Here is a 23,512-nt window from a genome sequence, read left to right as displayed (position 1 = left end):
TTCTTCATTAGGAAAACTATTTCTGGCAGCCATCATCTGCTTTCACAGCTGAAAGATGGAGAAAGGAGTGCCTCACAAGTGTCCAACAGTATCTTTTATCCGGGCTCCAAGGCCAGCCCTCCACCAGAGATCAGTTAGACCAAAAGGAAGAAGAAAGGGATAAACAGGAAGTAAATTACTTAGAGTTGTGGCTGGGCTTATGTGGAATAGAATATAATGTTTTGTTTTATTCCATAAGATGTACAATTATACTCTGACCTCAGTTAACTCCAGAAGTCTCACTACAGCCTAAAGTATTATTGGTTAATCTGTTTTTCTTAACTGAACAATTGATATTTTGTGTTTGTTCTTTTTTAGAAAGCAAATTTGAAGCAGCCAGCATCAATTTTGATAGGTAGGAGAGGGAGAGAGGCGTTTCCTCTGGATGTCCATCAGGATCTTCTACACAGGCATCAAGATCAGGCCTCCATCAGGGGCAAGGTAGAACAGAAAAAGGAGAGAGACCAGTAGAAATTAATTGTTTAAGGTTTAGTTTGGAGCTTGCAAAGATTATTCTCAGCTAGACTTTATTTTTTTTTTCAGCTAGACTTTAGAACTGACAAAAAATATGGTTTTCTGTTTTATTCTATAATATTTCACATTATTCTGAGTTAAAAAAATTACTGTAACGGGCCAGCCTGGTGGCATAGTGGTTAAGTTCGTGTGCTCTGCTTCTGGCGGCCTGGGGTTCGTAGGTTCGGATCCTGGGTGTGGACCTACACACTGCTCATCGAGCCACACTGTAGCAGGCATCCCACATAAAGTAGAGGAAGATGGACACAGATGTTAGCCCAGGGCCAATCTTCCTCAGCAAAAAAGAGGAGGATTGGCAACAGGTGTTAGCTCAGGGCTAATCTTCCCCACACACACACACAAAAATTACCGTAAGGCTCTCAACGAAGTCTGGAATATTATTGCTATGATATTACTCCTACTGGATGATTTACAGTTTGTGGTTTTTTCTCTTTTAGAAAGTACACTTCAAGGAGCCATATTCTGATATGACAAATGAGAAAGGGAGAGAAGACTTTTCTCTGGCAGGTTATCAGTATCTGCCTCCTAAACTCCAGGACCAGGCCTTCATCAGAGATCAGGTAGAGCAGAATAAAAAGAGATAGGGGGCTGGCCCTATGGTGTTGTGGTTAAGTTTAGCATGCTCTGCTTCGGCAGCCCGGGTTTGTAGGTTTGGATCCCGGGTGCGGACCTACACCGCTTGTCAGCCATGCTGTGGTGGCAACCCATATACAAAATAGAAGAAGATTGGCATGGATGTTAGCTCAGGGCTAATCTTCTTCAAGCAAAAAAGGAGGAAGATTGGCAACAGATGTTGGCTCAGGGTGAATCTTCCTCAGCAAATAAATAAATAAATAAATAAATAAATAAATAAATAAAGAGATAGGAAATAAAGTAACTGGATTTTATACATTCTCAACAACTGGTAATATGTAGTGTAGAATCAGGTGCAAAAGACCTTGGTCTAGTGAACTGTACCAATCCAATTAGTTCTGTCATTTAGAAGGCTGATAAATCACATTCACATTTTTATCGTAGAATCAGCTAGACTATTTTAATTTGCTAAGATTATGCTACAACTTTTGCTTAAGCCTACAATATTACCATAAGCATATTGCCCCTGTATGAACAATGTAGGAAGAAGTAGCAGATCCTATATTACTTAAAATTTGGGGAGTTTGTCAGACTATTCTGTACATGGTTTGGGATTAAAAATTAAGGTCTACAGAGTTGGGCTAACAGTGTAACATCCTCATGCAAATCACGATGTATCAGAATATCCTCACCTGGTATCATTTCCTTAGAGTTCTTACTGAAGCCTACGGTATTATGATTAGCATTTTGCCCTGGTTAGACAATTTGTTTTCTGTTTTTGTTGTTCCTTTAGAACACGTTTCCTAAGCAACCATCATCTTTTATGAGAGAAGACGGAGTGAGAGATGAATTGCCTCTGGAGCATCATCAGTATGTTCAACCTAAAATCCAGGACCAAGCCTCCTCTAGAGAACAGGTAGAGCAGAATACAGTGGGAGGACTGTCTACTTTCTAAAAGAGTGACAGAGACAAAATTACTTAAGATTTGGGCTGAAGCTTGTCATGCTAGCTTGTATGTAGGATACATAGAATTAAGGCTTCTAGAGTTAGGCTGAGAGTATAACGTCTTCAGTTATTTCAAAATGTGCCAGTTCTAAAGAGTCCAGATGAGAAAGCATACCTCTGTCATTTGGGTTAAACCAGAGACAGGTTTTATATGATGTTGATTGGTTAACAGTAAATCGTTCTTCTTAAACTCAAGTCCTTGAGCATATTTGGCCTTATACATTTAGTCTTGTAAATACTGATGGGATTATATTTTTGGTCAGCTGAAAGCAGTACAATAAAACCAGGCATCCAGTTTGCAAACCAATTATGATGAAGGACAAAACAAGCTGTTTGCCGCCTTAAAACTTCCTGAACTTCACCACCCTTATGTTCGTGCATGGAGTTATTGGGAACACCAAATAGGAATACTTGTGGAAATGACACCAGCTTGTTGGCTTTACCTTGGGAAAATGCTAGTAACATTATAAAAATAATGCCTTGTTGCCTTATCTTCTTTCAGATGTATTGTTGAATAAAGAATTGCCCCATGCGAAAAAAAAAAAGTGCCAGAATAATCTGAGATTTGCTTTAAAATACTCCAGGAAAAAAGTGGGAGAAGAAACAGATGAAAAAACAAAATTTTGCTAATTGTTGGAGCTGGGTTATGAGTATCTTGGGATTTATTATACTATTTTTTATTCTACTTTGTTGTATATTTGGAAATTTCATATTAGACACACGTGCGTGTGCACACACACCCCCTGTGTTATGTTATCCTCCCCTAGTATCATACTGGGGTTGTCACTAAAGTCTACATTATTGTCACTATCCCATCATTTCTGCTTAGATAATTAGTTTTGTATTTTGTTCTTCCTTTAGAACAAGTTTATCAAGCAACGCTCATCTTTTGAGAAATGGGGGATTGAAAGAGGAATTGCTTCTGGAGTGCCATTGGTATGTTTGACCCAGTATTTAAGACCTAGCCTCTCCCAGAGAATAAGTAGAGCAGGATATTGGGAGGATTAAGTAGCAGAGAGTAAATTGCTTAGGTTTTGGCTCAAGGTTGACAGGGCACTGTAGTAACTGCTTCAGGGGTTTAGTGTTAAGGTCAATAATAATGGGCAAAGATATAATGTCCTTTTGTTCTGTGATGTATCACACCATTCTGACCTATTGAGACTACTTCCGGCTTCTTTACTGAAGCTTTTACTATTGCCCTGGCATGATGCTTCTGCTTGGGCAATTGATGTTCAATGTTTATGTTGTCTTTTAGCACAGAAACCATGAGCAGGCCTCTCATAAAATGACAGATGAGAGATGGAGAAAGGAGTTACTTCCAGAATGCCGTGAATATGTTTTACATGAAATTCAGGATCCAGACTTTGCCAGAGAGCAGGTAGAACAGAGTAAAGAGTAAGCAACAGAAAGTAAATTAGTTCGAGTTTGATCTGGGCTTGCCAGAGCTGTGCTACTAACAATAATAATGATGATGATGATAGTATTATCTCTTATTAATACTATCAATAATATTATTAATATTATTATGAATAACAACTTACATTCATTAAGCACTTACCATAGCCAAAATGGTTCTGGAACTTTGTATCTGTTGTCTCATTTAATTCTCACAATAATCCTGGGAGATAGATACTATTATTATCCTTGTTTTACAGATGAAAACTTGTAATTGCTTTGTGGATATAGTTAAGATCCATGGTAGTGGCAAGAAGTATAATATCTACTTTTGTGCCATAATGTATCAGACTATTCTTACCTATTTAGATTACCTCAGGGCTGTCACTGCAGCCTGTAGTATTTTCACTACCATTATGTCACTGCTCACACAATTTATTGTGTGCTTTTGTATCTTTTAGAGCTTATACTTCAGGCAGCAGCCATCTGTTGGAACAGCTGAAAGATGGCGAGAGGATTTGCTTCTGGAAGGCCATCAGCATCTTCCACCCAAGCACCAGAGAGAGGCTTCTAGCAGAAGACAGGTAGAGATACCATAGATTATGAGCAGTGAAATTTAGACAGGATTATAGGCACCTACTGAGCTAGGAGCAGTAAGGCTGAGCAAAAATCAGATTCTTGTTTTATTTCGTAGTGTTTAAAACCTATCCTGACCTAAGATTAGCCCTTTTAGGGCTCTCACTGAAACCTGGGGTATTATCAGGAACACTTGTTGCCTATTGGAAAAACTGTATTTTATATATATGTTCTCTTATAAATGGTGGCCATTGTCTTTTATGGTGTGAGAGAGGAAGAAATGAGTGATTTCTGAGGGGGAGGGGCATGAGGATCTTCCATCCAATGGCCAGGACTAGATCTCTACATCACTAAGCTGGTAGAGCATAAGGAAGGATCACCAAGAAATAAACTATTCAGAGTTCGTGCTGGAGCTTGTTGGGGTTATATTGCCCAAGTTTTGGTGTATTGAGTTAAGATCTATAGTTTTTCAAGAAGATGTTACAATACCTTGGCCTACTAAGATTTTTCCATGACTTAACTGATGTCTGGTTTATTCCCATTAGAATTTTACTGCTGTCTGGATAATTTTTGTCTTGTGGTTTTGTGTTGTTTTAAAAACAGAGCTCTCAGGCACCCAGCATTGTTAGGCTATATGAAAGAGATAAATTTCCTCTTGGCCCTTTTAATCGAGCAGAAAGAAAAGGAGGCAGAAAGTAGGATTTGGGCTGAGGTTTTAAGGACTAAACTGTAGCTCTTTTGTGATTTTTATTTTGGGTCTATAAGGTTGGCCTACGGGTATGCTGTCATGTTTTATTCTACATTGTCATTTCTACACTCTAAAGTATGCAAGGCTCTTTCCTACCTCAGGTCTCTTGCATGTGTTTTTTCCGCTACCTGGATATTCTCCCCTTTTTTCTTCACAAAGCTGATCCCTTTTCATCCTTCAGGTTTCAGCTTAAATTTCACCTCCTTAGAAAAGACTGCCCTGACCACCTTATCAAAAATAGGTCTCCCCTCTTCTGCTTTTCTTTATGCTTGCATTCTGTTTGTTTTCTTCTCAGTACACAAAACAATGGGTAATTATTTATTTATTTAAGTGAGTTAACCTGGAAGAAAACACTAACAGTCAGAGGTCCAAGGAAAGTTGAAGTTTATTTCATCCAGTTACAGTCTGCAGGCTGGGGAAGCACTGACTCAAGGAGGTCTTGAGTGGGTGGTCTGAAGGGGAAGAGTAGGGAAAAGTTTATATAGGGTGAAACTGCAGGATGTTGGCTTTAGTCCAAATTCTGTAGTAACCATTGACGAAAAATAGGGTCTGCAGACATGGTCTGGTGGTCTGACCACTGGCGTCAGTCTGTCTTTGTCTTTATCTTATAATCGGCATAATAGGAGCATTGGTAAAAGGTCAGTTGCAAAACAAAATGTCACAAGTTAAGGATTACTGGTTACATATACATTACTCAAGTTTCCATTTCTCCTGAAAAACTGATGTGGGGTCAACAGGAAAGAATTTAGGCCTCAGTTGGCAAGAGTCCAGTTTTTTTAATAACATTTAATATTTACCCCTTTTGATTGATGCCTGTCTATAGGCAGTGCAGATGATCGAATATGGGGCTTAATTAGATTAATTGTCCCATTTTTGAGGTCAAAGTGGCAGCTAGTCCCCGTGGTGGGACTTAACTTACTCTCTGCTTATGTCAGAAGCATCAGAGCCAATTATGACAAATCCTCTATTCAGTTTCTCAAGGAGGAAGGAATCTCATTATACATCGGGATATATAAATTAAGCATAGCAAATTGTTGCATTAGCATAACTCTAGCAGGTGTGGTATGTAAGCAGTGTGAGATACACATCATTATTATTTTAATTATAATCCATAATCCCATGTATATAATTATTATTATTATGACAACCTGAACACCTGAGCACAGTAGTGAACCCAAACCAGCAGGTAACCAACTGAACAGGTCGGAAAACGGGAAATTAAACCAATTAAGGGATCCAGGAACGGGTTGACCTTTTAAGGATTTGGCTAATTTTAAAATTTTAGAAGTTTCTAGTTCTACCTGAGCGGAAGTATTGATCCAAGTACAACAGGAGGTGTTAGCCACAATACATATTCCTCCTTGAGCAGCTAGCAAATAATCTAAAGCTATTTTATTATCCAGAATGACCTGGGCCAGAGAAACTAAAGATTTTTGTTGGGCTTAGATGGCTCAGGCTGTAGACCGAGCTATCCTACTCATAGTCTGGGAGAGGTTTCTTGTCATGTATTCATTCCAGGCTGTACTGATCCCCACCCAGGATCCCAATACTCTCCTAACCTGGCCCCTTGACTAGGGTTAACTCCTTCTGGTAAATCACACCCTTGCTAGTGAAAGCAGCTGTTCTTCATAGTCGGCAGGATTGTCATCAGGAAAATCATCTACAATAGACAGAGCCCTTTTTTTCCCGAGATCTAGAGGCAAAATAAGGATCAAATGGTAAAATTACAAATGGTGTGGTTAAATACCCAACCAAACAGGTGCCTCCCATATGCCAGGAATCTAGACAGGGGAAAGCCCATGCCTGTCCCCTGTGTCCACAAACAAAGATATATCCAGAGGGAGCATGTAAAATTCCAGTAGATTCTGTAAGCTTTATAGAGGCATTTACAGGTAATGAGGTGGTTAGATTTTGAAACCATGGATCAGAAAGAGGCAAAGTGAGTGTCTCTTTGGTATAATTACAAATAGGCAGAGGTGTGAGTGACCCTTGAGAATATGTTTTTCTTGTCTTACATCTTTGTACATAATGGAGTGTCTTGATCTTTATTAGTCCGGTTGAAACACTTAGATGTTAAATATGGGAGGGACATAGGCTGGGAAAAATAGTTCAGTTTTCACAATATCCTGACCAAGTGGTGTCGTGACTGAAGCCTTGACAGGGGTAGATGCCAGGGTCATTTTCTTTATCTGAGGACGTGAGAAGAGGACTAAATGTAGGCTTAGTCAAGAAAAAAAACAGGGAGCTGCAGAGGTGGAAGGAACCAACCTTACTCAATAACTGAAATTAGGTGGTTTGGATTTGAAGGTAACCTTATACTTGGGTATGAGGAAAAATTAGTAATGGGAATAACCAAGGGATCATTACTCCCAGAAAAACGACCCAGAGGGAAGGAAGTGGCATATCCAGCATTCGGTTAAATTTCCAGCCGAAGCCAAAGACTGTGAGAACTGTACTATATAGCACTGTTTTTCCATGTAAGCCACAATAGTATAAAGAAAAGAATAGGCAAGATAGCTAGGCAAAACTTATTTGGGAAGGGTACAGGCCTGATGCTGCGTCTTGGGTGAGCTGTCTACTTCAGATGTCGTCTGCTTCTTGGCCACGAGGGGGTGCTCTGGTTCTGGTTGGTTTCAATCTCGTCTCGCTGACAGGTTCAGCAATCCATTTAGAAGTAGTATCTGGAGCCTTTTTCAGATGAGAAACATGTATCTGTGAATCAATGCCTTGTAATTTGGTTGCACACAGGTTAGTTAAAAGTACCTAGGGAGGAGGCTGGAGGGAGTTCTTTAATTGATGTGTTTTCTAGTATACAAAGTTGCCAGGCTTTAAATCATGTGGGTGTTCTTCATCTCCTGGGAGCACACTGTTAAAGAAATCTTATCAAGTTAATACTGGCTTGTAAGAGATTTGACAGTTCTTTACAATAGTGAAGAAGATCCCCTTGTAAGAGGGTTGGCTGATCAAGTCCTTCATCTAAACACATCAGTCACCCAGTGATGATCTCGAAAGGAGAAAGTTTATTTTTACCTGTTGGGGTAGAACAGAGGTTGAACTATATCAGGGGCAAGGCTTTAGGTCACGGCAAAGTAAAAGCTGAGCAGATTTTTGCGGATTGAGTTTTAACAAACCATTAGCGCGTTCCACGAGTCCAGAGGACTGAGGATGGTATGCACAATGGAAATGCTGATAAATTGGCCAGATTTTGCACACATTTTGAATAATTTGTCCTGTGAAATGGGTACTGCGATTGCTATGAAGCTCTCGAGGAACTCCCCAGGTAGGAATAATTTTTTCCAGTAAGACTTTGGCTACTACCATGGTGGTGGCCTGTCTGCATGGAAAGGCTTCAGTCCAATGTGAAAGAACTAAAACATAAGGATAACCTTGAGAAGGGAGAAGTTAAATAACATCCATCTGCTATACATCAAATGGACCATCAGCAAGAGGAAAATGCCGCTGTATTCCATGTACTGATTTACCAGAATTATGTTGGGGACAGATTTTATAGTATTGATAGACCTGATGGGCAACAGCAGGTGAGGGTCCCCAGTAATATTGTTTAGCCCAGTGGATTATCTTATCAGTGCTCCAATGGGTTGGATCAAGAATGAAGGTTAAAATTTCCTTTTGAAGACGCCAAGGAAGAACCATCCACTGATTAGGCCCCTTCCAAAGGTGTTGGTCAAAATCAAAGTAACATCCTTGGCCCTCCCGTTTCCCCCTTTCTTCCTCCAGAGACAGTGCTTGTGATTTTAGCAAGTCTTTGATGCAAATCCAGATTTGGAGGCTGAAGAGAGACAGGGGAGGTGGGAGTATGGAAGCAACCTTTTGGGAGGCAGCTGGCTTGGCAGCAATATCAGCCATTTTGTTTCCTAAGGACTCTTGATCTTGGCCTGAGGAGTGACCTTGAGTTTTAATGATTGCTAAGGCTCTAGGGGCCTGAATGGCATCAAGCAGTGCCAAAACATAGTTTTTGTTTTTAACAGTTTGTCCAGCTGAGGTAAGAAAACTTCTTGTTTCCAAAGCATGCCAAAGTTGTGTGCCACCCCAAAAGCATATTGGTTGTCTGTTTAAATATTTGCAGTTTTGTCTTTGGCTAAATTGCAAGCTCTATTAAGTGCTTGCAGTTAGGTCTGTTGAGCAGATCTGGCATCAGCGAGTGGGACAGATTCGATAATTTCTGCTAAGGAGACAACTGCATATCCTGCATGATATTTCCTGCAGGGCCTCATAAGTAGGACCCTTCAGTGAACCATTCATAATCAGCATTAGGTATGGGGGTTTCTTGGAGATCTAGCTGGTGGGTAAGAAGCTGGTCAGTCAAAGTAACGCAGTCATGAGGGATATTTTTGTTGGAGAGAGAGAATAGGGTAGCAGGGTTAAGTAGGTTGCAGCGAGAAATGGTTAAATGAGGCAAGGAGAGGAGAAGAATTTCAGTTTGTCAGATGGCTGGCAGAAGAACGTTGAGTATAATGTGAGTTAAGGAGAGATTCAACAGATTGAGGAGCATAAACAGTCAGGGGGGATCCCATAACAATTTTCTCTGTAGCCTTAATGAGAACTGAAATGGCTGCAACCACTTGGAGGCAAGGGGGAAGTCCCTGAGCAACAGGGTCTGGTTGTTGGCTGTAATATCCAGTAGGTCTGTTTTGTCCTCCATGAGGCTGGGTAAGAACACCTGAGGCATTTCCAGCCTGTTCATGGGTAAACAGGTGAAAGGGAAGATTATAATTAGGGTGTCCTAGTGTTGAGGCTACAGTTAATTGAGTCTTGATTTCTTTAAAAAATTGTTTAGCATCAAGGGTCTGTTGGATAGGGTCGGGAGAGGAATTTTTAAGGAGATTATAAAACAGCTGAAACATTAAAGAAAAATTAGGGAGCCAACTTCAACAGTAGCCTGTGAGTCTGAGGAAGCCTCAGAGTTGTCTTTTTGTTTTGGGAAGAGGGAAGGCTAATATGCCTTATAGATGTGAGGGGTCAAGATTGAGGCCTTCTGGAGTTAGGAGGTGTCCCAAAAATTTAACTGAAGCTAAACAAAATTGAAGTTTTTCCCTAGAAACCTTGTGGCCTTTAGAGGGAAAATTATGGAGTAAATGAAGGCTATCGGTAAGGCAGTCTTCCTGAGAAGGGAAGCATGAAAGTAGATCACAGATTGGAGCAAAGTGGATTCACAAGGGAAGGAGATATTAGCTAGATCAGCCTTAAGAATTTGAGAAAAATGTGTGGGCCTTTCAGTATATCCTTGAGGAAGTACAGTCCAGGCATACTGTTGCCCTTTCCATGTGAAGGTGAAAAGTATTGACTGTCAGGATCAGTGCTAAAGGAGTGCTACAGAGGTCAATAACAGTAAAATATGACTATCAGGAGGAACATGGGCCAAAAGGGTATGAGGGTCAGGAACCAGAGGATCTTGGGGAATTACTGTGTTGTTAATAGCCCTGAGGTCCTGAACAAATCTCCAACCTCGATTATTGGGTTTGTGGTTGGGTAAAATGGGGGAGTTACGAGGACTGGTGCAGGGAGTGATTAGTCCCTGTTGTATAAAATCATCTATTATAGGCCGTATGTCAGCAAGAGCTTTAAGGTTTAAAGGGTACGTGTTTAATGTTAGGAAGGGGCTTATTAGGATCTATTTGAATCTTAATAGGAGGAGCTGAATGAATATGTCTGACGTCAGTGTTAGATTAAGCCCATAAATTGTCAAGCAGCTTTTGAAAAGCTGAGTGAACAGTGTCAACATGGCTCGCTGAATAGATAAGAATCTGAGTGGAAACTGTTTTTATAGCATAATCTCCTGGTGAGGATAGTCCAAGCATCATTTTTCTCTTTGGAGAGAAGGAGGTATGAGCCTTGTAGGTTTCTAAAAAGTCTCTCCCGAGTTGATGTATGGGAGCAGACGGGACAAGTAAGAAACTATGGCTTCCTACTAGAGGTCTTAATTGGAAGGGGATAGATAAAGACTTCGGTACTGTTATAGGAGTTAGTGACCATTTGAACAAATTCAGAACTCTGGGGAGGGGACATAGAAGATGTGTTGGGGTTGAGGACGGACAGGGTGGCTTCAGTATCAACCAGTGCCTAAACTAAATCATCCCCAATTTTTATGTATATTTTCCTTAATTGGTCTGTTTTTAATAGGGGAAAAGTCGCCTGTAATTCCCTGGAGCAGCCCTATTGTTGTTGAGAAGGAGGTGGTTGAGGGACCTTGTCAGGGTGGAGTGGAAGCCACTGTTTATATTTTGGACAGTCCTTTTTAAAGTATCCAGTATGTTTGCAAAAGAAGCAAGCTTTTTAATTCTTGGGTCCCAAAGTATTTGGGGCCCTCTTGTAAATTGTTGTAGTTGTGAAGTCATAAGTTTGACAGTCTTTTCCTGGTAGTCTGAGACTCAGGTTACCTGGTTTTCTCTATCCTTTTCTAAAGTCTTAGACAGTTGATTAACTAGTGAAGCTAATTCACGAGGACATTTAGCTATCCAATTTAAATCATGTTGTTTAATCAGAGTATTGAGCATATTGGAGAGACCTGCCATAAAAATGGAATTAAATAGATTTTGGGTCTCATCAGTTAGCTCTTTTATTCCTGAATTTTCTTGAAAAATTTTTTCAAATCTATGGAAATAATCAAGGACAAGTTTGTCCTTTTTCCATGCACAACACTGGATACTTTTCCACTTTAGTTGAGGGGGAAAAATTTGGGGTAGAGCCTTGAGCAATTTGCTAGCCTGTTTGTGAGCCTTATCAAATCCTTGGGCTCCTGTAAGTTTAAAATCATCTAAAGGTTGTTCCCGAGAAGCTACCAACATTCATTTGTGCACTACCACATTTCCAACTAGCATATGTATAAGCTAATGTAGGTCAGAGAAGCCTGGCTGAGAAGCATTTATAATCAGGCTGAAATGGTGTTCAGATTCAAGAGAATTGGTTTTTGGATTTGGAAAGTCCTTTACCAAAGCCAAAAGTTTGGATTTGGTCTAAGGGGCATAGGTAACCTGGCGGTTATCATTTCCAGTGGATTGGATCTTAAAGGGGGCTATTAAAGCAGTTTCAGAATTATCCGAAAGATTTGGAATTTCTGAGGCAGAAAAGAAAGGCAGCGCAGACAGACTAGAGGAAGAAGGGAGAAGAGGAGGGTAGAGCAGAGAAGGGAGAAGAGGGCCTGAAGAAGAGAAGGCGGCTCAGAAGAGTCACATGCTCAGGGTTCAGTGAGTGAAACCTCCAGAGACGGTTTAATTTCATTTTGCGAGCCTTAGAATATTTTTCTAATTTAATTAAACACTCGTTAAATTTGGGATTGTTTTCTTTAAGGAAGGCGATAGTAGCTTCATAATCCCACTTGGAAGCTTCACCATACCAACCAAAATAAGCTTCCCATTGTTTTTGAGAGGTTTGATAGTTTTGTTGCTCCAGTTGTGCACACAAGTAAACCAATTTAGGAATTTCAAAAGAACCCAATTGAGGCCATTGTAATTTTAAATCATCCCGGGTTATCTTGGTCAAAAGATCCAGCCATTTACAGCTATCCTTTCCATATTTCTTATATGTGTATCCAACTGGAGTACCTGAAGGAGGCATTTCTGCCAAAGAGGACTTAGAGTAGGGGTTCCCCATGGTACTCACCTATGAAGGTGTCCCTTCAGTTCCCTGAAAATTTCTTAGGCATCCGTACAACCAGAAGTGAAAAAGCCGTTTCTCTGGGCAAAACAGTCTTGCACCTCGACCAAGACGGGAGGTTTGGACCATGGACTCTTTACCTGAAATCTCTCAGAGCTTCCTGGACACAACTGAGCACAACAGGCTCTTGCAGGTGCCTTGCATTGGTTTGAGGCAGCCACAGGAGAAGAGCAGGAGGGCCACAGATCCCACTTCTGACACCAGATGTGTTAACCTGGAAGAAAACACTAACAGTCAGAGGTTCAAGGAAAGCTGAAGTTCATTTTGTCCAGTTACAGTCTGCAGGCTGGGGAAGCACTGACCCAAGGAGGTCTTGCGTGGGTGTTCTGAAGGGGAAGAGTAGGGAAAAGATTATATAGGCTGAAAACACAGGATGTTGTCTCCAGTCCAAAATCCATGGTGACTGTTGACAATAAACAGGGTCTTCAGACACGGTTTGGTGGTCTGACCGCTGGTATCGGTCTATCTTTGTCTTTATCGTAATCAGCATAACAGGAACATTGGTAAAAGGTCAGTTTCAAAACAAAATGTCACAAGTTGGGGATTACTGGTTATGTTACTCAAGTTTCCATTTCTCCTGGGAAACTGATGTGGGGTCAAAAAGAAAAGAATTTAGGCCTCAGTTAGCAAGAGAGAGTCTAGTTTCTTTTATAACTTTTAACACATTTTCCACTAATCTGTAAGGCTCATGAGGAGAAGCACCATGCCTGTTTTGTTTACCACTGTATGGATGGCACACAGTGCCTAGTACCTGGGAGTCTCTTGCTAAATATGTTTTGAATTAATTAGGCAATCAATTAAACATTTATCGAGTACTTGTTAAGTGTTAGCCTTGTTTAGGTACTAAATATCAAAGATATAGCTGTGAACAAGACATAGCACTGACAGTCTAAGGAAGAGAGACTGACGCATAAGCAGATAATTATGAAGCAATAGAATTAGTGGTAGAGGATGCATAGGGCATTAACTGAGCATGGAAGAGATGCACCCTTACCATTCAATTGAGGGTGCAGCTTTGATGGTCAGAACCTCTTCTTGTCCTTCTGCCATACCAGCCCTGAAAATCCACAACCCTGGATCAGTCTTTTCTCTTAAGCTCCCAAATAATCCAGCCTTACTGGAGAAAACACTGTAATAGTGTTGATTTATACCACATTCATACTTAGAATTTACAGTCACAGCTGGGTCCCCTGTGCTGCTCAGCATTTTTCTTACTTGCCCTTTGTCAGCTCCCTCTCCCATGACCCACACTGATAATTCTCAGCCTTAAACTCTTCTTAAAGTTCTTGCTGTACTCCCATCCTCTCAGACTTTCATACAGAAAATAGAAGCCATCACACAACAGCTACTTCAACCATTAACTTTTTTGCCATTCTTACCTGTTCCTCCTGTCAAGGAAGAGTTATCTCTCTTTGGACCTATATTCTGGATTGTCTTGCCACCTTTTCTTCTGGGTCCAATTTTGAATATTATATTGTGCGACTCTGGTTTCTGTTAAAATTCTCTGAAGAATGTTGCATCTTTTTTGTTTATTTGTTCTAGCAGGCAATCAATCTGGTTAAGTTCAGACTATAAGTTCTTTCTAACCGTCTGTGAACAGTGACTCCAATGTTAGTTCACTTCTCAAAGCTTTTGTTGTACTCCTTTAGGTTTGTCCCATGCATGCACTGCTCAGGGGTGGTTCTGGGATATGTGCCAGTTCATACATAGAATTAAGGGATCTACTTTTCTAGCTCATTCCTCTTCAAGATACCCACCCCCTACACTCTCCAGATCCCATGGGCTGCATTTCCTGGAATTTTTAGTTACAGTCAGTGAGAGAGAGATGCACATAGTGGGGTAATTCCTTCGTCAGTGCTGGAAGTCCAGTTTTTCTTACTTTTTTGAAAGCAGAAAATAATTTCATTTTTATTGTAGTAAAGGTAAGACAAATAAACAAAGAGAAAAAAATAACCAAAATTCCAGAGATGACTACCATTAATCTTTTGCTGTGTATCACTTTCTGATTTTATATATAACAAACAAATAAATAAATAGCTTAAAAAATAATAGCCTTATTGAAATATACAGTTGATTGTTGTTATTCCTGGTAATTATATTCTGTAAAGTTGCTACAAACCTGAATTAGCAAATACTGAACTGTTGCTCCTAGAGGAGAAACAGAGCTAAGTTCCTGCGAGCCTCTGATCAGAAAATTTTGGTCAACTAATCAGTGTATAACCTTGTTTTATGTGTATTTCTGCTTAAAGACACCTTATTTACTATTTATTGTTGATTCATTAACATTGAACTTAGGGCCAGTAGCACTGTAGCTCATGTCTGAATGAAGCTTATCTAATACATGTGTTTTCTCCATAAGGCACATCACAGCCTTCTTCTACTTAGGAATACTAGATAGTACTACAGCACTGTGCTTGAGGGCCATTATTAACAATGAAATCACCAACAAAAAGCACAAAAATGCAAAAAACTTGGCACTAAATATACCTTGAAAAGGATACTTGTTTACAGTATGAAGTCTGAAACAAAAAGGCAGAGCATTGACTTGTTCAACCTCAGCTGGCAATGTGCACATCTGGTAACTCAAATTTTTCATAGCTCTGTGCAAGTCTGCAAATGACCACAAAAGCACCAAGAGTATTGATTTTGGGATTACAAATAAATTTAGCATATAGGGCAATTTACAAATAAGGAATATGTGAATAATGAGGATTGCCTGTAATTTACATACCATAAAATTAACCCATTTAAAGTGTACAATTCAGTGTTTTTAGTATATTCAAAGAGTTGTGAAGACATCACCACAATCAATTTTAGAACATTTTCATTATCCCCAAAAAGTCCTGTACCCCTTAGCAGCCACTCCCTTTTTCCCCCTCATCTCCACCCCCAACCCTAGGCAACCACTAATCTACTTTCGTTTCTATAGATTTGCCTATTCTGGACATTTCATGTTAATGGGATCATGCAATATGGCCTTTGTGACTGGCTTCTTTCACTTAGCGTGTTTTCAGAGTTCACTGACCTTGTAGCATAAAGCAGTACTTCATTCCTATTCATTTTATGCATATAGCGCATTTTATTTATTCATTTATCAGTTGATGGGCATTTGGATTGTTTCTACGTCTTGGCTATTATGAATAATGCTGCTGTGAACATCTGTGTACAAGTTTTTCTGTGGATATATGTTTTCATTTCTCTTGGGTATGTACCTAGGAGTGGAATTGTTGGGACATATGGTAACTCTATGCTTAACCTTTTGAGGAACTGCCAAACTGGTTTCCAAAGTGGCTGCACTATTTTTCATTCCCAGCAGCAGTATATAAGGGTTCCAATTTCTCTACATCCTCACCAATGCTTGTTATTATCTGTCTTTTTAATTATAGCTATCTTAATGGGTGTGAAGTGGTATTTCGTTCTGGTTTTGATTTAATTTTTCAAAAAATTTTCTTGATGGTTAATGATGAGCATCCTTTCATGTGCTTATTGGCCATTCTCTAGGATAGACCATATGTTGGGAAACAAAGCAAGCCTCAATAAATTTAAGAAGATTAAAATCATAACAAGCATCTTTTCAGACCATAAGGCTATGAAACTGGAAATGAACCAGGAAAAAAAAACTGGGAAAGTGACAAAAATGTGGAGATTAAACAACATGCTACTGAACAACCAATGGATCATTGATGAAATTAAAGGAGAAATCAAAAACTATCTGGAAACAAACGAAAATGATAACATGCCATATCAAACCATATGGGATGCAGCAAAAGCGGTCCTGAGAGGGAAACTCATAGCGATACAAGCCCACCTTAACAAACAAGAAAAAGCCCTAATAGGCAACCTTAAATTACACCTAACAGAACTAGAAAAAGAAGAACAAACAAAGCCCAAAGCCAGCAGAAGGAGAGAAATAATAAAAATCAGAGCAGAAATAAATGATATTGAGACCAAAAAAACAGTAGTAAGGATTAATGAAACAAAGAGTTGGTTCTTCGAGAAGATAAACAAAATAGACAAACCCTTAGCCAGGCTTACTAAGAAAAAAAGAGAAAAGGCTCAAGTAAATAAAATTAGAAATGAAAGAGGAGAAATTGCAACGGATACCATGGAAATACAGAGGATTATAAGAGAATACTATGAGAAATTATATGCCAACAAATTGGACAATCTAGAAGAAATGGATAAATTCTTAGACTTATACAACCTCCCAAAATTGAACCAAGAAGAAATGGAGAATCTGAATAGACCAATAACAAGTAAAGAGATTGAAATAGTAACCAAAAACCTCCCAAAAAATAAAAGTCCAGGACCAGATGGCTTCTCCAGTGAATTTTACCAAACATTCAAAGAAGATTTAATACCCATCCTCCTCAAACTATTCCAAAAAATAGAAGAAGATGGAACACTTCCTGAATCATTCTATGAGGCCAACATCACCCTGATACCAAAACCAGACAAAGACAATACAAAGAAAGAAAATTACAGGCCAATATCGCTGATGAACATTGATGCAAAAATCCTCAACAAAATATTGGCAAACCGAATACAACAATATATTAAAAAGATCATACACCATGATCAAGTGGGATTTATACCAGAGACGCAGGGATGGTTCAACATCCGCAAATCAATCAACGTGATACATCACATCAACAAAACAAAGAATAAAAACCACATGATCGTCTCAATAGACGCAGAGAAGGCATTTGACAAGATACAACATCCATTTATGATAAAAACTCTCAATAAAATGGGAATAGAAGGAAAGTACCTCAACATAATAAAGGCCATATATGACAAACCCACAGCTAACATCATACTCAACGGGGAAAGACTGAAAGCCATTCCTCTGAGAACAGGAACGAGGCAGGGCTGCCCACTCTCACCACTCCTGTTCAACATAGTACTGGAGGTTTTGGCCAGAGCAATTAGGCAAGAAAAAGGAATAAAAGGAATCCAAATAGGTAACGAAGAAGTGAAACTCTCACTATTTGCAGATGACATGATTGTATATATAGAAAACCCTAAAGAATCTGTTGGAAAACTGTTAGAAACAATCAACAACTACAGCAAAGTTGCAGGGTACAAAATCAATCTACAAAAATCAGTTGCATTTCTATATGCTAATAATGAACTAACAGAAAGAGAGCTCAAAAAGATAATACCATTTACAATTGCATCAAAAAGAATAAAATACCTAGGAATAAATCTTACCAAGGAGGTGAAGGACCTATACAATGAGAACTACAAGACATTATTGAGGGAAATCCACGATGACATAAAGAAATGGAAAGATATCCCATGCACGTGGATTGGAAGAATAAACATAGTTAAAATGTCTATATTACCTAAAGCAATCTACAGATTCAATGCAATCCCAATCAGAATCCCAATGACATTCTTCACAGAAATAGAAAAAAGAATACTAAAATTTATATGGGGCAACAAAAGACCCCGAATAGCTAAAGAAATCCTAAAGAAAAAGAACAAAGCAGGAGGCATCACAATTCCTGACTTCAAAACATACTACAAAGCAATAGTAATCAAAACAGCACGGTACTGGTACAAAAACAGACACACAGATCAATGGAACAGAATTGAAAGCCCAGAAATAAAACCACACATATACGGACAGCTAATTTTCGACAAAGGTGCTAAGAACATGCAATGGAGAAAGGAAAGTCTCTTCAATAAATGGTGTTGGGAAAACTGGACAGCCACATGCAAAAGAATGAAAGTGGACCATGTGCTATCGCCATTCACAAAAATTAACTCAAAATGGATCAAAGACCTGAAGGTGAGACCTGAAACTATAAAACTCATAGAAGAAAATATAGGCAACACACTATTTGACATTGGTTTTAAAGGAATCTTTTTGGATGACATGCCTACCCAGACCAGGGAAACTAAAGAAAAAATAAACAAGTGGGACTTTACCAGATTAAAGAGCTTTTATAAGACAAATGAAACCAGAATCAAGATGAACAAACAACCAACCAGCTGGGAAAGAATATTTGCAAAACATACATCTGACAAGGGGTTGATCTCCATAATATATAAAGAACTCACACAATTGAACAACAAAAAAACAAACAACCCGATCAAAAAATGGGCAGAGGAAATGAACAGACACTTCTCCAAGGAAGATATACAGATGGCCAATAGGCACATGAAAAGATGCTCAACATCACTAATCATCAGGGAAATGCAAATCAAAACAACGCTAAGATACCACCTCACGCCCGTTAGAATGGCTATAATCACCAAGACAAAAAACAACAAATGTTGGAGAGGATGTGGAGAAACAGGAACCCTCATACACAGCTGGTGGGAATGCAAATTGGTGCAGCCTCTATGGAAAACGGTATGGAGATTCCTCAAAGAATTAAAAATAGAGATGCCCTATGATCCAGCCATCCCACTACTGGGAATCTATCCAACGCACCTGAAATCAACAATCCAAAGAGGCTTATGCACCCCTATGTTCATTGCAGCATTATTCACCATAGCCAAGAAGTGGAAGCAACCTAAGTGTCCTCGACTGACGATTGGATTAAGAAAATGTGGTATATATATACAATGGAATACTACTCAGCCATAAAAAAAGACAAAATCGTCCCATTTGCAACAACATGGATGGGCCTGGAGCGTATTATGTTAAGTGAAATAAGCCAGAAAGAGAAAGACAAACACTGTATGATCTCACTCATATGTGGAATATAAACCAACACATGGACAGAGAAAACTGGACTGTGGTTACCCGGGCAGTGGGGGTGGGGGGTGGGCACAAGGGGTGAAGGGAGTCATATATGGGGTGATGGACAAACAAAAATGTACAACCCAAAATTTCACAATGTTAGAAACCATTAAAACATCAATAAAAAAAAAAAAATTTCTTGATGGTTAATGATGAGCATCCTTTCATGTGCTTATTGGCCATTTGCATATCTTCTTTGGAAAATTGTCTGTTAGATCCTCTGCCCAATTTATAAGTGGGGTATTTGTCTTTTGATTATTGAGTTATGTGTGTTCTTAATATATTCTACATATGTGTCCCCTATTAGTTATATGATTTGCAAATGTTTTTTCCCATTCTGTGGGTTGTCTTTTTACTTTCTTGATGGTTTCCTTTGTAGCACAAAAGTTTTTGATTTTAAAGAAGTCTAAATTATCTATTTTTTCTTTTGTGGTTTGTGCTTTTGGTGTCTTATCTAAGAAACCTAATCCAAGATCATGAAGATTTGTTCCTATGTGTTCCTCTAAGAATTTTATATCTCTTACATTTAGGTCTGTGATCCTCGTTGAGTTAATTTTCTCAGATTGTGTTAGGTAGGGGTCCAACTTCATTCTTTTGCATGTGGATATCCAGTTGTACCAACACCATTTGTTGAAAAGACTATTACCCATTGAATTTTCTTGGCACTGTTGTCAAGAATCAGTTGATTGTAAATATAAGGGTTTATTTCTGAACTATCAGTTCTATTCCATTGATCTATATGTCTATTCTTATGCCAGTACCACACTGTCTTGATTACTCCAGGTTTGTAGTAAGTTTTGAAATTGGGAAGAGTGAATCCTCCAACTTTGTTTTTCTATTTCAAGATCAGCTGAGCTATTCTGGGTCCCTTGCCTTTTCATATGAATTTAAGGATCACCTTGTCACCTTCTACAAAGAAGTCCACTGAAATTTTGATGGAAATTGCATTAAATCAATTTGGGGAGTACTGCCATCTTAACAATATTAAATCTTCCAATTCTGAACAGAAGATGTCTTTCCATTCATTTAGATCTTCTTTAATTTCTTTAAACAATGTTTTGTCAGTTTCAGAGTATAAAATTTATAGTTCCTTTGTTAAATTTATTCTTAAGTATTTTTTGATGGTATTATAAATGGATTTTTCCCTTAATTTCATTTTCAGATTGTTCATTGCAAATATATAGAAATACAATTCATTTTTATATACTGATCTTGTATCCTGCAACTTTGCTGAAAGATAAATGACTTTTAAGCTAAACAGATAAAAGTAATTTTAAGCTTTTATTTATAAAAGTTAGAGATCGTAATTTAACCCATATAATGTCCAAGTAGGTATACCAAGTTATGTCATAAGGTTTTAGTAATATGGCGGAAATTAGCTCCAGTTTCCTCCCTGCCATGTCAGTTGATTGTTATAGTACTTTCAGGCTTTTATTCTCTGGACTCATACTCATCAAGAGAGTTGTATAGATTGAAAATGATTATAGATTTGAGATATTAAGGGATCTGGCTTTTTATCCTGGATTCAATCCCAAGCACACTTATGATAGAGTGATTTCACTTCAGAACTTTCATTCTGAGCATTTTGATTTGTTATTAGTTCATCTATGTTTTTGACCTGAATCTTTGCCTTTGGTTTATTGTTGTTTGTTTGGTTAATTCCTTCAAAACTGCTTCCTTTCATTCTTTTTTGATTTTATTCTATTTGTTTTTTTGTTTTTTTATCCAGTTAGCTCAGGGTTGCAGGAGAAAAGAATCAATAGATGAAAATATCAAAAGCATGCACGGGGCTAGCTTTTGGCAATTTTGTCATTTTGTGTAACTGGACTTTCTAACAGGTTTATGATGAATATCAATCAGGATTGAACACTGAATTCCAAACTCCACTGGCACTTCAGTCTGGAGTAGATCAAGAAGAAGACAAGAAAGAGGTATGTAATGGTACTGCTTTCGGACATCAGTACTTCTACTGTAATAGTATATATAATAGTTTATGTGAATAGAATAGTACTGTATAAATTGGAAACAGTTTGTTGTGTCCTAACACGTTGAGCTAATACTATGAATTTCATAGATAAGGCAAACAAGTTACTTGAGTCATTTTAATATGTTCAACTTCTCTTCCAAGCTCCTAGGATTTAGGGTGCCTTAATGTAAAATTGGAGATCTGATCCTAGTGAATTTCTCCAGAAAGTGATATTTGCCACAATAACTTATTTAAAGGAAGAGTTTTAATTTATGGCTTCCTTTTTTTTCTTTTCAGTAGTTTAAACCAACAGTTTTTAACACTGGCCATGTACCAGAATCAGATGTGGAGCTTTTTTTAAATACAAATGCCTGGACCCAAACCAGATATACTGAATCAGTATCTGAAAAGGTAGGTCTGGGGCATCTGTGTTTTTAAAAAATACCACTGATGATTGTGATGTATCCTCAATATTCAGAACTATTAGACTTTTAATATTTTTTACTAAAAGGACTCAAGCTACTCAAAGGGCAAAAACATGAATGGGTATACCAATACCCTTTGAGTAGCATGAGTCCTTAAAAGAAACTATATAAATCCAGAGGTATGAACAGATCACACACAGGATAGTAGCACTTGCTTTTATTATACTTGTTCTCTTTAGAAGTATGATGCTCTGGGGGCCAGCCCAGTGGCATAGCAGTTAAGTTTGCATGCTCCGCTTTGGCGGCCCGGAGTTTGCCAGTTCGGATCCCAGGCGCGGACCTATGTACCGCTTGTCAAGCCATGCTGTGGCAGTGTCCCATATAAAGTAGAGGAAGATGGCCACAGATATTAGCCCAGGGCCAATCTTCTTCAGCAAAAAAATAAAAAGGATTGGCAACAGATGTTAGCTCAAGACTAATCTTCCTCATAAAAAAAGAAGTATGATGCTCTGATATTCCTCAGTCCTTCTTCTCTCTTCCCCACCATGTTGGGCTAGGCTTAGAGTATCCAATTGTGGTATGGTTTTAATTTTGAAAAGTTAAAGTGACTATTGTTCTGTTATAAAATACCTCTCTTATTCTTTCTGTGGTCCTGCTTCTGTGGTACATACTACTTTGGAACACAGAGTAAATATAGTATATATCTCATATCAAATACAATCTTATCTTCAAGTGCTGTTGACAAGGGACTATATTAAGGGCAAACTAAATCAGTACTTCTTTCTCTGATTCGTCTGTAGCATCTAGTAGCTGTGTGCTTGAAAATAAAAAGCTCTTGCTGTGTGTGATATTAACCTGAGTCACCATAAATAGAAGGAAATTAAAGACTTATTTCCATGTGACTTCTATATCATATATTTTTTTTTGTCTGTGGCACAAAGATATTTTCCTTCCTTAGAAAGTCCTCTGAAAGCAGAATCTTAACAATTTTATCTTCTTTCCTATAGCGTCAAAAGCAATACCTGAGACATAGACGACTTTTCATGGATATTGAAAGAGAACAAGTAAAAGAACAACAAAGGCAAAAAGAATATAAGAAGAAAATTGAAAAGTAAGTTCTTTGTTCCTTGTTGTGGGCCTTAAATTACCAGTTAAGATGATTTTGGAAACTAAGTTTTAGAAATAATCAGGCAGTGGTTTTGCCTTCTGATCATAGTGGAAACAACTATTTTTGATCTGAGTAAAAGTAGTAAAAGATGGTTAAGAGCCATGTTTTTTTAATAGACTTTATTTTTTTGGAACAGTTTTAGGTTCACAGCAGAATTAAGTGGCAAGTACAGAGTTCCCATTTACCCCCTAACCCTATACATGGATTGCTTATCCCACAACATCCTCTACCACAGTGGTACATTTGTTACAACTGATAAACCTACATTGACACACATAATTCATATTTTACATTAAGATTCACTCTTGGTTTAGTACATTCTTATAGGTTTTGACAAATGTGTAATGATATGTGTCCATCATTATAGTATCATACAGAATAGTTTTACTGCCCTAAAAATGCTTTGTGCTCTGCCTATTCATCTCTCCCTCCCTCAGCCCCTGGCAACCACTGATCTTATTGTCTCCATTGTTTTGCTGTTTCCAGAGTGTCTTATAGTTGGAATCATACAAATGTGTAGCCTTTTCAGGTTAGCTTCTTTCACTTAGTAGTATGCATTTAAGTTTCCTCCAATGCCTTTTCATGGCTTGATAGCTCATTTCCTTTTAGTGCTGAATAATATTTTATTGTCTGGATGTACCACAGTTTATTT

General features: G+C 38.5%; 1 protein-coding gene across 8 annotated transcripts in view; it reads left to right on the top strand.

Annotated features, from left to right (window-relative positions):
- Window positions 1–23,512, top strand: part of CCDC15 (coiled-coil domain containing 15) — an 89,599-nt gene that overhangs the window by 18,169 nt on the left and 47,918 nt on the right. For 3 of the 8 annotated variants that reach the window (XM_058544893.1, XM_058544891.1, XM_058544890.1), the window contains 9 exons: window positions 358–480; window positions 1,011–1,133; window positions 1,940–2,062; window positions 3,013–3,087; window positions 3,407–3,529; window positions 4,008–4,130; window positions 21,140–21,232; window positions 21,568–21,678; window positions 22,700–22,803. In XM_058544893.1, coding sequence (XP_058400876.1) covers window positions 358–480; window positions 1,011–1,133; window positions 1,940–2,062; window positions 3,013–3,087; window positions 3,407–3,529; window positions 4,008–4,130; window positions 21,140–21,232; window positions 21,568–21,678; window positions 22,700–22,803 — 998 coding nt within the window. Of the gene's footprint in view, window positions 1–357; window positions 481–1,010; window positions 1,134–1,939; window positions 2,063–3,012; window positions 3,088–3,406; window positions 3,530–4,007; window positions 4,131–21,139; window positions 21,233–21,564; window positions 21,679–22,699; window positions 22,804–23,512 lie in introns of those variants that run through there. The other 5 variants (XM_058544895.1, XM_058544894.1, XM_058544892.1 and 2 more) reach the window with 5 other exon arrangements.

Source organism: Diceros bicornis, chromosome 7, assembly GCF_020826845.1.
Source record: "Diceros bicornis minor isolate mBicDic1 chromosome 7, mDicBic1.mat.cur, whole genome shotgun sequence".
Classification (NCBI taxonomy): domain Eukaryota; kingdom Metazoa; phylum Chordata; class Mammalia; order Perissodactyla; family Rhinocerotidae; genus Diceros; species Diceros bicornis.
Note: the sequence above shows the minus strand (reverse complement) of the source record. Positions and strands in the feature narration are given on the sequence as shown.